The 16625-nt window shown below is 36.3% G+C and overlaps 1 protein-coding gene across 5 annotated transcripts in view; it reads right to left on the bottom strand.

The window, feature by feature from the left end:
- adcyap1r1a (adenylate cyclase activating polypeptide 1a (pituitary) receptor type I) overlaps window positions 1-6956 on the bottom strand; it is a 29812-nt gene extending 22856 nt beyond the window's left edge. Inside the window, exons 1-3 of one of the 5 annotated variants that reach the window (XM_028020745.1) lie at window positions 6673-6956; window positions 5252-5288; window positions 1686-1838 (exon numbers count right to left, since the gene is read on the bottom strand). In XM_028020745.1, coding sequence (XP_027876546.1) covers window positions 1686-1727 — 42 coding nt within the window. In that variant the 5' untranslated portion in view covers window positions 1728-1838; window positions 5252-5288; window positions 6673-6956. The remainder of the gene's footprint in view (window positions 1-1685; window positions 1839-5251; window positions 5289-6672) is intronic. The other 4 variants (XM_028020748.1, XM_028020747.1, XM_028020749.1 and 1 more) reach the window with 4 other exon arrangements.
- Window positions 6957-16625: the final 9669 nt, after the last annotated feature.

Here is a 16625-nt window from a genome sequence, read left to right as displayed (position 1 = left end):
TTTCAAGATTTTATCCAAATTTAAAAGGTGTAGAGTAATTGATCTTTCTAAAACCTTAGGAAGTGTTTTGCTGTTTGTTCTACCAGAACCACATCCAGAGAATGTAGTTTTTGCTTGCTAGATCATCTTTTGACAGATTTACGTCTGGGTTTTGACTGGGCCATTCTCATATGTTGCTAATTTAAAATTAGAGCCACACTTCCTGGCTCTATGCTGAGGGTCATGGTCCCCTGATTGTCCAAAATCTTTTGGGTTGTTTAAAAGATCTCCGTCAGTAATCTCCAGTATGGAGTTTAACCAATCTGACACTGTTAGAGGAAAGCTTCCTCACAGCATCATTGTCTCACAGTAGGTGTAGTGTGTCCAGTTTAAAATTAAAGGCCACATTTCCTCTGTGTACTACATATGACTTGAGGTAGAATTGGATTAGAAATTGTTTGATGCTTTCTTGCTGTAGTGGCTTTCCTTTAGCCACTCTTTAATAAAAATCCGATTTGTGGTGTAAACAGCAGAAATTCAAGCTGTCTTACGAAGAATTAGAATAAAAATTTAGCTCTAATTCATAATTTATTACAAAAAACCTGCACATACATTTAACAAAAGTAATTTCCAAATTGTACAAAGGCTTTTATTTTTTTTACTATTATTACAAAAGCGTTTTACTTCGAGTACAGTGATGAAACAGAAAAACATAGTAGCTGATGGATGGAACACAGAACAAGACAAAAAAAAGATGGAGAAGCTGAAGAACATTATGCAAATTCTCCTGATATTCCACCTTAACCAGTCACCATGGCAATACTGCAGGGATTCGAAATCAATGAAACAAATTTTCATATGTGCTTGCTTCTTATTCTCCACTTTCAATCATTTCTCCTCTCTGAAACAGATGTCTGTCCAGATAAGTCCCCCATCCTGCAACTGCAGAACACACTGTTTCCCTCCCCAAGGCTATTTTCTAAGACCGGATAGCTCAGTGACTCCCACAGCAGTGTGCAGAACAGATAATAAAATTCCCATTTGACATGGCAGACCATCGGATCCACCGTAAAGACCAGAGTCCATACAAATAACGAGCACGTTACTGCATGGCTAAAGGACACCTTGTACATTAGGGTAAGTTTTTTTTTTAAAAATTATTTTATTTAAGATGACATTTTTAATTAAATGTAATCCTAGGTGAGAAAAGATCAAACTGCTTTGTTAATTAGGTGTTGCATTTTTCTTTTAGAATCAGGTAAAATAAGTAGAAATCTGACTGATGCAGCTTTTAAAGTCCAGCTGTGCTGCATCAGGGCGCCTGATACAATTCCTCCCACTCATCTTTCATCCTTTTTAATTGCAATGGGAGCGATAATAACTGTGAGTCACAGCAGTTGGATTCACAGCTCTCTGGTCAGCCAGGCCATCTGTTATTGTTCTAAGAAGAGGGCATATGGCTTAACACAAAGCTGATCCTGGAACTGTAACGTATGCTGATGCTGTCGGTGGGGAAATTATTATTATTATTATTATTTTTTTACAACCACAGCACATATAGTATACATGTGCACAGGCATGTTTAGGAAAACAAACCAAAGATTAACCTGAGACATGGGATACTGGTGATGCAGGCATGCAAACATTTCATCCTACATGATTGAAAACCTGCACGCATATTCAGAACATGCAGACAAATGACTCACCAAGTGCAGGAACAAAATTGCAGTGAACAGGTAGCCTCTCATCGTGCCTGGTGAAGAGCGTGTGCCCAAATGGCTCAACAGTATCGGTTTAAATGTGGATTGGTATTTGAAGGGAATCGCTGGAATCTGTTCCTTGGAACAACATTAAGGACTCTGAAATGTGCACAAAAGAAAAGAAGCAGCATCAATATACAGATTTACTTAATGAAATTGTTAATTAAACAAATGTGTATGCAGCAAAATGATTTATACATGTTTTTTTCTTTGAATAATGAAAAAAAACCATCTGAAACATAAAGATATACAGTATCCTCCCTTCTACCACCTCTAGTCAATAATTTGACAAATCACGCTTCATTGTCTATACTGCTTCGGATGTCTATAAGCTTTATACATCAATCATTTTCACAGATTATTATTTGTACTGGGAGTGTGCCCTATAACTGCAGGTTGCCAGTTCAAATCCTCGCTCATTCTGTCTCAGTCGTTGAGTTCTTGGGCAAGACACTTCCCCTGGTTTGCCTGCTGGTGGTGATCAGAGTATCAGGTACTGATTGTATGTCAGCCTCACTTCTGTCAGCCAGGGCAGCTGGAGCTGCGGTGTAGCTCGCCACCATTGGTGTGAATGACTGACATTACTGTAAAGCACTTTGGAGTCCTCAGAGTTAGCAAAGCACTATGAAAATACAGGCCATTTACAAAACTCAAGCTCAGTTAGAACCTCAGGGACATAACTGAAAGTCTCCCCAAAGATTCTCAATTTGATTATTTCCGTCTGGCCTTTGACTGGGCCATTCTGACACATGAATGTGATTTGACTGGAGCTATACCATTGTAGTCCTTGCTGTGCGTTTAAGAACAAGAAGACGAACTTGAGCCCCAATTCTTTTGGAGCCTCTATCAGGCTCTCTTCCATGACTGTGATGCATTTAAATTTGTTCATCTTCCCATCAGATGAATCAGAGAATTGTATTTCTACTGGTACTTTGTGTTGATTTATCAAATGAAAACAAAATAAAATCCATTAAAGTTTGGAGTTCTAATGTGACAAAGCAAAAAAAAAAAAAAAACAATGGCAAAAAACTGGATTCTTCTTTCTTGTTTTACTTATTTGACTTAATTTTTGAGGTATTTTTGCATTGTAATGGAGACCAGGGGTTGCACTATTCAGAAAATATGATTATGGATACTGTGTTATGTATAACTGAGTTGCAGACCAAAGGTTTTCTTATTTCTGCTTTTCATTTTAGCTGGGTTAAGACATTTGTGGAGACATTTCGTAATAAAAAAATGTTAATATGTGTTTAAATAAACTTCTGTTGGTTTAAATCGTGTGTTAAACAAACAGAACTGCAAAAGGTAAAGGTAAAAGCTCTTGGAGCGTACCAATTTAGATTAACTTAACTTATTCTTTGGATGCACCTTAGATTTGTTAAAGTGTAATGATTTGTATTTATGTAAATATTTATTGGTAACATTTATTGTCTTTGATGTTAAGTTTGTGTAAATATTGTTTGCTTTCTGATTCCCTCTTGTCGTGGTTCCTTCCTCTAAATCCTTCAGAGTATAAAAGACATCTAGTTGCTTTCAAGGTGTAAAAGGTGTTTAATTTGTACACATAACCTGCACTACTTCAGTCAATTCACCCCATTTTATTGCCCATACTTCTCTGTTAAACATTGAGCCTCTGCTAATCAAAAGTAACATGTTGATTGTAGCTGATGTTAAGATTATAAAATTATTCAGCATCTTGTGTAAAATATTTGGGTTTTAGGAAGTGCACATGTCGTATTGTTCCTAAATGCAACGTTTTTTTTTTTTTTATTATTCAGATTTGTCATATCATTATTGCAAAAACAATTTTTCACTATATCATTTTTTGCTAAAGAGGTAAAAGCAAACTTTTTGTGTATTTATATAACTCCCCTCCAAAGTTTCATATAAAGTATTGTATTTCATTATACATTTTTTAATCTATAATATTTAATCTTTTTTATTTTACATTCTTTTGAGCTCTTCTCTTGTGTTTATTTATATTGTATTATCTTTAATAATTTATACAGATCACCTTAAAAAATAATGAATCCTCTGTGTCATATAAAGAGTATTGCTACACTTAAGCATACATAATGCACCAGCATGGCAGGACAAATGGATTACATTTATTGTGACAACTGTTTTCAAAGTTTGCTTTTTTTTTTTTAATCACACTTAATCTCAAAGCAATTAAAAGAAACCAGTGGAACAGAAATAACTGTCATTAGTTTTATGCTGCTATGCGATTCTACTTTGACGTTTCCTGAAATCCCCTTGGACTTGAGAATCTTCCCATTAGTTTCTGATAATTAATGGATGAAACAATGACTAATAAGAAGATCTTTAATTCATAATGAACTGGTATTAAAACACATGTACTGTACATTGTGCTTTCCTCCAAATGTTGCTCTTTTATGACAAAAACAACGACTGAGTTTGCATCAGACCCTATCACAGCTGACTCATAGTGCTCAGGAATCCACACATAAACACACGCACAGGCACACACATCAAGTGGATGCTCATTTTTAGACTCTCCTTAAATAGCATTTTGCATTTATACAATAAAGGACACCAGATTTTCTATTTTTTACCAATTATATGTCCAGAGAATAAAGGATGCTGATTACCACAGGGAAGAGGTTTGGGTGTGTCATGTATATTTGCTTCTAAACTATAAACATTAAAGATGCATCAATAAGACAGGTCCTGGATAACTTCTTTTGCAGTTTTTCTTTTAGGTCTGTGGTGCATACAAAGACAAAGTTTCTGCTGCAGGTTCTTTGATAGAAGTTATAATTCTGAATCTCATAAAATATGAAAGATGTACAAGTTTATCCTCATTCATGGGCAAAAGTTATTTAGGGATCAAAACCAATGGGAGTTTTTAGTTTTGATGCATTTACTTAAGAGGGGAAACAAACCAGTAGTTTTGGTTTTGACCTGCCAATAAACAATCAGAGCCGAATCAGTCTCTGACATTTGATGAGTTCTACTAATTTGGCTCATTGCTGTAGTATTCAAATTGTATTTCCATAAATTACAGAGCAGAGTATATTTGATGTGTCAAAGTTTTGTGACACTGATGTCACAAAATCTTATGACATGTCTGGAAAATCAGTGGCTGCATGCCCTAGCTGGAGATTTAATTGTGTTTACCTCAGATGGACAGAAGTTAGTACTGGAGAATTGTTTGCTGTACATATCTTTAAGATTTAAAGATATGTACTTAAAAGTACTAGGCTTATAGTTCAGTGCATTTTCATTATTATTAATATTGGAAAAATATTACAAAATTTGAGTGGCATTTCCACATATTTAATTGAAATGGGGCCTAAGTGGGGCAACACTCGTGCTACAGAACTGCTAAACATTTAGCAGCCTGGCAAAGCTTGACATCAAACTGTGAATCCAAAACCCAATGAAAGAACGTTGGAGTACAATTTAAAGTTGTGAATTTTACACACAAGGTAAATATGTACTACTTGTGAATATAAATGTGTATATATTGAAAAAAATGATTCACCTACCAATCATTGAAAAACTGTCCAGTTGATTGGTACGTTTCTGATAAAAAAAATATGTGTAAAGAGTTAAAATTTCGAACCAGCTCATCTCACCTGCTTTTTGTAACACCTTACACAACCCAACAGCTTCCTGTTAATACCATAACTCACACAAAGTAAAACGTATTCTGACCAGCAGCAACAAACACACATAACATGCAGGCAATCATTGAAACAGCAGAACATGCATGCATGTTCTCTCAGAGACAGTTCATGCACGCTGATAAATTTCACTATGTGTTCTTTCCCTCCACCACTGAATCCAATTACCTCTAAAGCATCTCTCGGATGCTTCATCAAGTAATAGAACAGACAGCGCTCGGGGGCCAAAACCCAGAAATTTAGAGGGTGGAACCAAACAGTGGAAAACAAGACTAAGAAAATCAAACATGTGCTTAGTTGGTTTTTCTTAGCTATTACACTGTTTCTTGCAGCATAAAAATTTAATTGGGTTAAAACAAATCATATATGTTTGGGATTAACAAAGCTCTGAAGCAGGAAACAGATGTTAGGCTAAACATTAAATCATCCTGAGGGCAAGAAGCTGGATTTGTGAGAGTCACATAGAAATCTGTGATGCGTTAAACACTCTGTGTGATTTACAGCAAAATTATGCACTGATTCCAGTAAGATGATGAAACATAAAAAACCCAAAACAAAACAAAACAAAAACATTTAGACAGAAATGTATATTTGTTGGCCAAAACTTTAGTAGACAAACAAAAACATACCCAGGCTAGGATGAAAAGATATGCAACAATGACTCTGTTACTGTTCCAATGTACACAAGCTTATACAAATAAGCAAAACTCTGTGTACATAGTCTATCAATTGTAAATATTATTTAAAAGAACTATGTCACCCATAAGCCTCCTCATTAATGCTTGAATATTCAATTTTTCTCTCAGCCTAATCTAGAAGGATGCTTCCAATTAAGCCACATGCAATGCTGTAAGCTGTAAATGTGAACACCATGTCTATGTGAATAATGTGTGTTTTGAGATCAAGCAGCCCAAAACACACCAGCCTGTAAATCAGCTCCAACCATGTCAGGTGATGTGTGCCAGAACAAAAACAGCCTTAATTACAATCAATATGAGACAAATGTTTCTTCCCTCAGTGCTGCAGAATCAATAGGATAATTTTGCCCTGCCCTGTTTTTTTTTTTTTTTTTATCCCCAGAAATGTTAAATATATCATACTCGTGGGTGACCTTCATTTGTAAAACATCTCACTGTACATTTGCTTCACTCTTACTCAAATTAATTCCATGCGTATTCTGACATTTTCAAGAAGAAACATGTGGGATCTGATGCTTTACTAGTTCAGCTGCTGCTGCTGCTGCTTATGCAAAAGAGCCGTAGATGCAGGATAGAAAAACTTACCGATACATTTGCCGAAATATTTACACATGAAGCCATCGGTATTTGCGGGTTTTTACTCCGGAGTCAGGTATCACCACGTCCTGCTGCTGCGGTTGCTGCAGGACGCACTCACCGCGTTGGTTGCTGCTGCGGCAGCACGACGACGAGGAAGAGGAAGAGGAGGAGGAGGAGGAAGAAGAGAAAGGAGGAGGGTGAACGCTCCTCCGGGGTTCGCACCTCGTCAGACACGGAGGTAACAAACCGAGACTGTTATGTCTACAAATGAAGGGAACCAGTGGTGGGAGGAAATGGGAGAACTGAAAGCAGAGTATTTTCGTTCACGTTTAACGCGTGGGACTTGTTTTTTCTTTTTTGTTTTTTTTTTTCCTAAAACGGAAACTGGTCATAAAACTCTCGCATTTGCGCTTGTACTTTTAGAAGTCTCTGTGAGTAAGAGTGATTGTATGTGAGTCAGAATCCAGTCTGTAAATTGGATGTTGGTCAAAACTTTAAACTGTCAGTCCTTCTGAAGCTTCAACGGGGTGATCTGCTGAGCCCACCGCGGCCGCGGGCAACCCTGTTTACTTTCAGCACCATGGACAGGGGAACCAAAAAAAAAGAAAAAGAAAAGGGCCTCAGGGCAGCCCCGATTTACTGGTATGTCCAATCTGAATACTAATAAGAGCCTGTTGTATGCAAATACCAACCGATCTGTCCTAATCCAGACAAGATGGGTACGACTGGCAAGAATTACTTAATTGTCTTCATGAAACAAGAGATGCATGCAAACACACCTCAAAGATACGCAAAACAAGAACAAAGGTACACAAGACCGGGATGCTTCTAAGACAACAGGGTAAACGAATGACAATAAATGCAGTGTCTTGCAAAAGTATCCAAACCTCTGGAACTTTTTGAATTTTTGTTATATCACAAACACAAACAGACACTTAGTAAAGGCATTTACTGCTTTGGTGGAAAAAAAAAATGCTCACAGATAAGTTGTGCTGTCATTAAATGTGCTGTAATCTTTACTGTAACAAAAACGTAATGTAAGGGACAGAGCAGATATATGGTGAGATGAAATCAAAACTGAACTTTGTGGTCTATAGTTACAAAATAGTTACAAGATGTACATCTTTCATGATATGAAATATCATATCATGAAAGTAGTGTGGCTACTACTACTTTATGATAGTAAAGTAGTAGTATGATATCATATTCATGATGTCATAAATATGATACTTTTTTCCCTTAGAAAAATAAAGTTTCCCTTTCTTTTTCCAAAGGGAAACTGGTCAGAGTTGACTGGAAGAAAAAACCTAATGTTGTACACATGCAATTTTAAATAGACCTGTTATTTTTGCACAAACATACAGAGTACAATTTGCATATTTTAAAAGTACCTTTCTTAGTTGCACATTTCTTAGAACTTGAGTGTACTACTTTATTTTAGGTTTTATGTTGTAAATTTGATCTTTTTGTACTGTTTTCAACATTTTCTATTATTTTTGTTCATGTGCATCTGCCATTTGTCATATATTCTATTCTAGATCTATAACAACCCTGTTTAAAAACAATTTGATGTCATGAAAGACTTAAGACTGAGGTTGACGTTTTCCATCCAGTGGAACAAAGACACCATGTCGTAACCAGATGCCCGAATGATTGATTGATTAATTGATACCTTGACATACTTGTAATTATGTCATCTTGATCTCAAAATGACGGTTCCCCAACTGACTAAAAACTTGAATTCAAACCAGTGCCACACTTTTCAGCTTTTTATGTATAAAACACATTTTAAAAAATGTTTCATTTTTCTTCCTTTGTGTTGTGTTTTGTGTCTATCACATTAAATCCAAATAGAATACAGCGACACATGCAGTTGAGACATGAAAAAATATAAACATTAAACATGCAGCTGCATGAAAGGGAACAAAAATGTCCAGAAATCTGAGTCATCTCTTATTTAACTCACTTTCTATAAAAATCCAGCTGCCTCCAGGTTCTAAAATCAGCCCCCAGCTGAATTCGGACCATTTCCAGAAGCAGCTACTATATATGCAGGCTGGTGTTTAAAGGCCAACATGACACATGTGATTGATCACACAGATGAGGTCTTTTGATGGCTCAGTTATCAATCAACGAGGAATAAAAAGTATTAAAACCAGAGAGCTTAACAGGAAACAGACCAATGAAAATGAATAAAATGGGGGTGGCGTTTAAAGCTACAGTGACGCATGACTGTTGTTGCTTCTGGGAAATATTAGCACTGTTAATGGACCTTCCTCAAGGACAAAAGAGGAAATGTTCCCATTGATGACTTGGAAAGAAAAAAAATCTCAGTTGTGGAGTCAAACACGGTCAGACTGTTTCTGCAGCATAACCGTATGTAGGACAATGGTTTGAGCTTGTTTCCATGGCAGGCAGATCCAGCAGTGTATTTCACTGGCTACCAATGCTTTTGCTTTCTGGTTCTTGATTAATGTCAAACTAAGCAGCAACAAAAAGACAGCATGGTATTTCCACGATGATTGCAGCTCATTGTTAGCAGAACAAATAAGAAAAAAAGAAAAACATTTTAGGAGTTACAATTTGATTAATAAATGAATTATTGTAATGCTCTAAGCTTTACTCAAAGGACACTCTGACCTTGGTGTTGACTACACCAAAGATCTTTGGATGTGTTGAACATAAAACCAGAAATCTTTAGCCCTGAACACAATCTCAGAATTACCAATATTACATCAATTTGTTTCTGACCTTCTTGCTCCTCGTGTTTCAGCTTATGAAAACAGGTTGTGCATAACCTGGACAGATCTCCAGGTCATCTGAAGATGAAAAGGCTCATACACAATGAAAAAAATACTTTTTTTAAAACAAGACCAGACACAAAGGATATTTTATGCTGTGTTTTTTAAGAACAAATGAATAATCTAGACTGCTATTTCAAAAAATATCTGCCCACTTTACCACATTTAAAGTCAGTTTTCAAATAATAATTTAATTATTTTAGGGACAAAGCTATTCAAACTCATCTGCCTCTTTGTGAAATGTAATTGTCCACAGACAATCATGATGAAGATAGTATGATGTTTTGCGGCTGCTTTGCTAACTCAGGGACTTGACAATTTCTGTAAGTGATAGAATCATAAATTCTTCTTTATAGCAGAAAATAAGGATACCTGGCAGTTGAATTCAAGTACACAGCACAATATATCCCATACATACAGAAATCTTCTAAAGCCCACTAGATAGAACAACTTTTGAATGGATGACAAATAGCAGAGCAAAATAAAAGATTTGGACTGGCCTAGTCAAAGTCCAGACTAGCATCTGACTGTAAAGCCATGGCATTCCCTTCAATAGGCCACGCCTAAAAACTCTCAAGCATTGCAGAATAAAACAACTGCACCAAAAAGTTAAAAAAAAGTCAAGGGTCAAAGTTAAACCACAGACTCAACGTCAATCGTCACAAATGCTTGACGGCAATTGTTGCCACCAAGTGTGGCACTATCAGCTTTAGGGGGCAATTACCTTTTCACTTAGAACAAGGTTTGGTTGGATAACATTTTCTCCCTAACAAACTAAATCATAATTAGAATATTCACTTCAACAGTCAACACAACATCAAACTAAATCTGTAATTTTAAGGAAATACTGTCATCAGAATGAGATGTGCTGTTAAGATGTTTTCACCGTTTGTTCCTGATTTAATCCATTTAGTCATTTTAAGGTGGAAGTAAGTGCCTAATTATTTCATTACATTTTACATTAAATTGAATAAGCAATTTCTTCCTGTTTTTAATCATTTACAGATACTGTATTTCTTAGTAATGAGAAAAACAGTTTGCAAACACACATTAAAACTTTTGGAAAATACTCAGGTTGTCACAGGCTAACCTAAATTTTTTTCCCTGAACACATTCCTCAAGGAAATAAAAATGCCATCTTCTAATTCAAAATTTATAGATCAATTTTAAAACATGAAGCCTTCATTTCAAAAAAGCCACAGTGGATCCCACATATTTGTAGAATTTTTATTCAGAAACAAAAACCTTCAGTGGCTTTTCCCTGTACTTACGTTCCCAGACTTTCTGTTCACACTTTTCTAACCACTGTATTACTTTTTGTACCTCACATCCATTTAGCAAACTAAACTGGTTTGTGCACAGTTACAAATAGGACTTCTGACCATTCGGGAATGTGCCCACGAACAGTCTGTCTCCACAAGTTGCTTTATTGATATAACACACTTTCTCCTCAAAGTGTATATGCTCCATTGCGCCTCCACTCAATAAATCTCTCCGCAGGACGTCTCTCCCACTCCGTATTCCATCACGCACCGATCAGACTGTTAGATTGCCATGGAGACTCATCTTTGACAGTGTGTAGGAGGGAAGCATTAAGTGTCTGAGAGCCAAAAAGCCCACCTACCCACCTCATCCCAAAGAGGACACTGTGGGAAAACAGGAGCTAAGACCTCATGATAACTCCAAGGCCATCTTCTTTCTTCTCCCACACATCAGTTTCCCGCCGAGTGTCTCACTTGGAGCAGATTAATCGATCAGCTGTCAAGATGCAAGCACAAGCAGAGTAATAAAACTTTGCCTTTTTGAAGACACGGTTAATCAAACAAAAATATTTTCTAATACAATAGCAAGGGATAACACCTTTACATCATAAAATGATTTCAAAAACAACAAATAAAGTCCACTATAAAAGCCAGAAGACACAAGTTAAATGCAGCAGTAAAATAATCTCAAAACTCTTGCGTCATTCATATTATAAATTATTTAATACAAATTATTTTAATAAAAATGCAAAACTATCTTAAAAACAATTTATTCACCATCATTGTGTATTCAACACCACATAGTCTATACAGTAATAAACTACACAAGAAACAGAGTGCCAGTTCCTCCTTACAGACCATTAAGGCTCATTATGAATCTGCATTTTACTGATTTACATAACTTAAATCATTATTTCAAATCAAATCACTTGACATACAGCAATTAAAAATAATTATATGACATCACATTGTGCAAAACATATCGAATGCTTTAAGAAAGAATGCTTACGAGACTTGGAAAAACATTTTGGAAAAATCTGGTCCATAAAAAGTCTCAAGAAAAAATATCTATAGAAGCATAGCATGGATTAAAAGAGGTTTTGGGTGCCTGGTGTAACCTTAAAAAACAGCTGTTTCTATCCATCAGTTTGAGAAGGGTTACAATTAAATTCACAAGCACATTTACGTATGTAAGAAAGAGAAAAACAAAATTGAGACATGGGAGGAAAAACAGATACAAGTCCTTCCACGAGCAGAGGCACCAGTTAGTTCTGCTAGTGGTCAGCCTCTGATGACATGCTAACAGCAGTTCAGTCACAAAACGAAGAAGCCAGCAGGGCTTGTTTTTAAAAGGGTTGCTATTTTACAACCTCTGCCACTAAAAAGCGATATGACAACATTACTTCAGTATTTTTAAAGAAACCTCAAGATCTCTGGATTGGAACAATTTTTCTTTTTTTTTTTTTTAAAGGGCAAGAATTAAATGTTGGTTGGAAAAAAGCCGAGTCAGCATTTAACACAGTCAGACAAAGAAGAAGAAGAAGAATAGGCATGGCTTCTGGCATTCTAATGCAAAAAAAATTGCAACGACAAAAACTGTTCTCACTAAGAACCATTTCTTTCTTATTTGGGGTGAGTACAAAAAGAGAGATAAAATTGGTGAGAAATGGGTACAAATTATCTTTAATTTCATGATACATAATTTCACAACACCTGAGTACAAGTTAATAAGAAGGACAACCTTGAATATTGTCAAGGTTTTCTCTAATTGCTGAATAGATTCAGAAAACTATCTAGAGATGTGAGAAATTGCAATGAGAAAAGGTCTTTTCATTGTGACATAGAGATACATATTTAAGTCATAATGACTCTCAGGATTAGGAACTCCATGCTTCCTCTGAATCTCTCACTATCAGCATGACAGTAAAAGGTCTGGACCTCCATTTTGTTTTTGTTCAAGTCTGTTCAAAAGCTTTTGATTACTTTTAATGTCAGGCTGGCATTGCTGAGCGATGTCTCTCAGCACGGCAATATAATTGCGGGTTGTCAGAGAAGCAGAAAAGCAGCTCAGTGAAATGTTCTGCAATAGATGACACATGTCGTCAGTGAGTCCTTTCACTGGTGTGGGAGAAGAAAATGACACATCATGCATTAGAGGTCGCAGCAGGAGAGATTTCAGTACACTTATGTTTGTGCTTTTAGACTGAACACATTCTGTTTTAGGGTTTATAGCCGGATTCAGGGGTTTTCACCTGCAATCCTTCTGTGAACAGCTGAATTACAAATCTACACCAAAATAAAAGATGACAGTGTAATGAATGAGCTGTGAGGACTTCAATATCTTATTTCAGGGTGGAATGGTAATACGCTATGCAGTGGCACAGAAAACGACCAAAGTATCTGGCTGTACCAACTGTGAAGCATGGTGATGGTAACATCATGAAGAACCAGTGGTAAAGGTGAAATGATACACAAGGAGGGCTTCTTCAATGTTCTTCAACTTCACCTTAAATTAACAATTACATGGTGTAAACCTTGACACAGTGGTGGACACGGACAGTGATACCCAACACATCAAAATTGATTTTCCAATCGATGCAGCAGGCTAACATTGTAGTTCTGGAATTAACTCAATCTTAGCTCTATTGAAAATGTTTTTACAAATTTTGAAAGGTTTGGAGTGTGTTTTGTTGCAACCTGAAGTGTGAAATCAACTTCAGTGGAGTTTGAAAACACAATATGTGTATAGTTTATGTCTGGTTGAACGGTGTGTGTTCCCAGTTGAGTTCTTTTTCTTTTTGGGGGGAAATTTTTATTGTATTCACAGGGGGGCCCCAGAAAATCTTTGGAAACCACTGCCTTATATAATGTCTTTGGGCAAAACACTTCACCCGCCTTGCCTGCTGGTGGTGGACAGAGTGGCGGTGGGGCCGATGCATGGCTGCCTTGTCTCTGTCAGATTGCGCCACCATCAACATGTGCATATGTGAGTGAATGACTGAATGACTAAATATATTATGAAGATCTTCAGGGTCATCTGGACTTGATAAAGTGCTACAGGCCATTTAACCATCTATAATGAGATTTAACAATTTATTAACATCTGGTTAACTCTAACCTCTTTCAATCCAAGGTGTTAAAATGATCTTCAGCAGTGATCCCATACAGTTGCACAGCTAATTATTAGTTACATGACTGGGCATTATAATCACTGTCATTATGCTTTCAATAAGTAATTATAAGGCATGTGGCAGCCAGCTGCATGACCCTAAGCTTTGTGCAAGCAGCTGGTGCTTTAACTACACTGCACTGACCATTTAGTCTGTTCTCTTGGACCCGGCGAATCCCCTATGGTGTCATTGCAGATGCTGAAAGCTGGTGATTTTTGAGGTTTATTTCAACTGTTAAGCCCCAAAATAATTACATTGAAAAATGATTAAGTATATGATGCCTACTGCTTTCATGCATGAACGAAGATGTTGCTATGCTCCATGAACAGTAATGGCATGTTTTGTCTACTTTAATGTCTTTTCAGCTGGGTTTTATACACCTAGCTCTGCAAAAAACGTATTTGGTGGTTTATAAGCCCCTTCAAAATGATGTGCAAGTCAAGATGTTTTAGAACCTTGTAAGGAAAAATAATTATTCACAGAGTGTTTACTTTTATCAAATAGTTTATTAAAGCATTTACAGGATTATTATTACTTACATGTGTTTGTTTTCTGCTAAGGCTGCTCTTGCAGACAGAAACTGCAGCTCTCTACAGGAAATGGTTGAAATAGGAAACGGCCAAACCACAGGCCCTGTTGCTCCTTTTTAGGGTCTTCAAAGCTTCTTGCTGCAACAGACAAAGAATAAATAATTATCACACTTTGACAGGAAAACAGCCCCCATCTTTCCTGTACTTGTTGCTAGAACGTCGTGAGCAGGCAAACAGAAAAGAGGTTGTAGCTGTTCTTAATTATAGGTCCACCCTGTGAGCTGGTTCTGCCTGAGTTTATTCCATTCCATCTTTGTGCATGTGTTAATTTTGTAAACCCCCTTGGGTATGTGTTAACGCCCTCTGATATGTTCCTTTGATTTCTGAAGGGTGTATAAAGATAGGGAATCATAATGTCGAGTTCAGAGTTTGTCTGACAGCCTAACTGTATGCAATCTCTCCGCCTCAGCTAAGGTGTTTTATGTTTCAATAAAGCTGTGTTTGTTCTTTTATTTGTATCCTGGTCTCCAGTTTTTCCCACTTATCAACCTGTTTACTATTTGACTGTAGAGTGCACTGCTTCAGAAAACTGTTTGTAATAATGCAATGAGAAAGTGTAAATACCCAATCAAAAATTTCTTTCTGGCACAGGATAACAAAGAGACATACATGATAAAAAGACAATCATTCACAAACACACACAAACCTAAGGGTAAGTTAAAGTGACCAATTCACCTAACTTGCATGTTTTTGGGGGGCTAGAAGGAAGTCAGAGTACCCAGACGAATCCACCCATGTACAGAGAGAACATGCAATATTCATAAAAAATTTAAAAAGTACAGGTCAGGATATATTACTATTTTTCAGTCAACTAGAGTTTAGTTATGGAAGCCAAAGTTAGCAAAGAAAAATAAAATCTTCAATATAGCTAATGGTTACAGCTATTCTGATATAACTAGAGTAATAAATTATAAATAGATATAGAAATTAAAATAAAAAAAATAACTATTAAAGGGTGTAAAATAACATACTTACATATAGTCTATAATAGCAAATACCTCCAGAACTCCAGAAATGTCTATGAACATCATTCATTTTTTTGGTTAAAATAGTACTGAAATTTTTTAGTGAATATTTATATATACATTAATATATTTGTGACTTTTAGCATGCAACAGACCTGAGCTTGTGAGAACAAGTTAGTAGCATAGATATAGGCTCAAACAAAGTCAGTCTATGAGACCCCTGTGGATTTCCTACATTTTCAACTTCCCTGAGCTTCTGAGCAGGAGATCATTATTCATCAATGTCTTTGGAGTTAGTAAATGCTGTAATCACTGTTCATTTCCCCCTTTTGTGTCCGCTGCACAGAGATTCGCACTACAGCGATTCACTGTCTGAAGTCTTGTTCATTCTGGTATGCTGTGTACAATCTTGAATGTACAGTCATGAAAAATCAGGACACCCTAAAACAGCTTGTGTGCTTTAGTAACATTTGACATTACTGAAGATTTCAAGCAAAGATTTTTTTTAAAAAGGTATTTGTAGTGAGGAATAAATAAGGACACCCCCACCTCTGCCACTTAAATTGGACAAAATATACAGGCCTGTCCAGTTTAGAGCAGAGACATTTAATTTGGTGTTGAATTGAGAGTGAACACCGTATTGACTTTAATAGAGCAGTTTCAGGCCTTCAGAAAAAGGATTATAGAAGCTTATGAGTGTGGTTTAGGATTTAAAGAGATCTCAGAAGAATTTGAAATAATCCATTCACTGGACAGAAGATAATCTACAAGTAAAAAATGCTCAAAACACCTGCTAAGATACAGTCAAAGTCGACCCGAGAACAGAGAGCAATATGCTAGAAAACCTATAAATCATCCAAAAACTTAATCTCACTACTGTCGATACAAAAGTGCATCCATCTTTAGACAAACAGAGATTGAACAAGTTTAACTTTTGGAGATTTGTAGGAAGAAAATTGTTTCTGTTACATAGATATAAAGTTTGCCACTGAAAAATTACAGAGAGGCCGAGACATGTGAAAAAATGTTCTTTATATAAGAACTTATAAAAGAGGAAAAATCACTGGGATTATCTTCTTCTCTGAGGTTCATGTCAAACATAGCATTCAAACTAAAGAAGCTTTTTCAACAGCATTGGTACTCTCATTACATATTATTGAAATAACTGAAG

The sequence above is a fragment of the Xiphophorus couchianus genome, chromosome 6 (assembly GCF_001444195.1).
Source record: "Xiphophorus couchianus chromosome 6, X_couchianus-1.0, whole genome shotgun sequence".
Classification (NCBI taxonomy): Eukaryota; Metazoa; Chordata; class Actinopteri; order Cyprinodontiformes; family Poeciliidae; genus Xiphophorus; species Xiphophorus couchianus.
The sequence above is the reverse complement of the archived record's forward strand: the minus strand, read 5'-3'. Positions and strand labels throughout refer to the sequence as shown.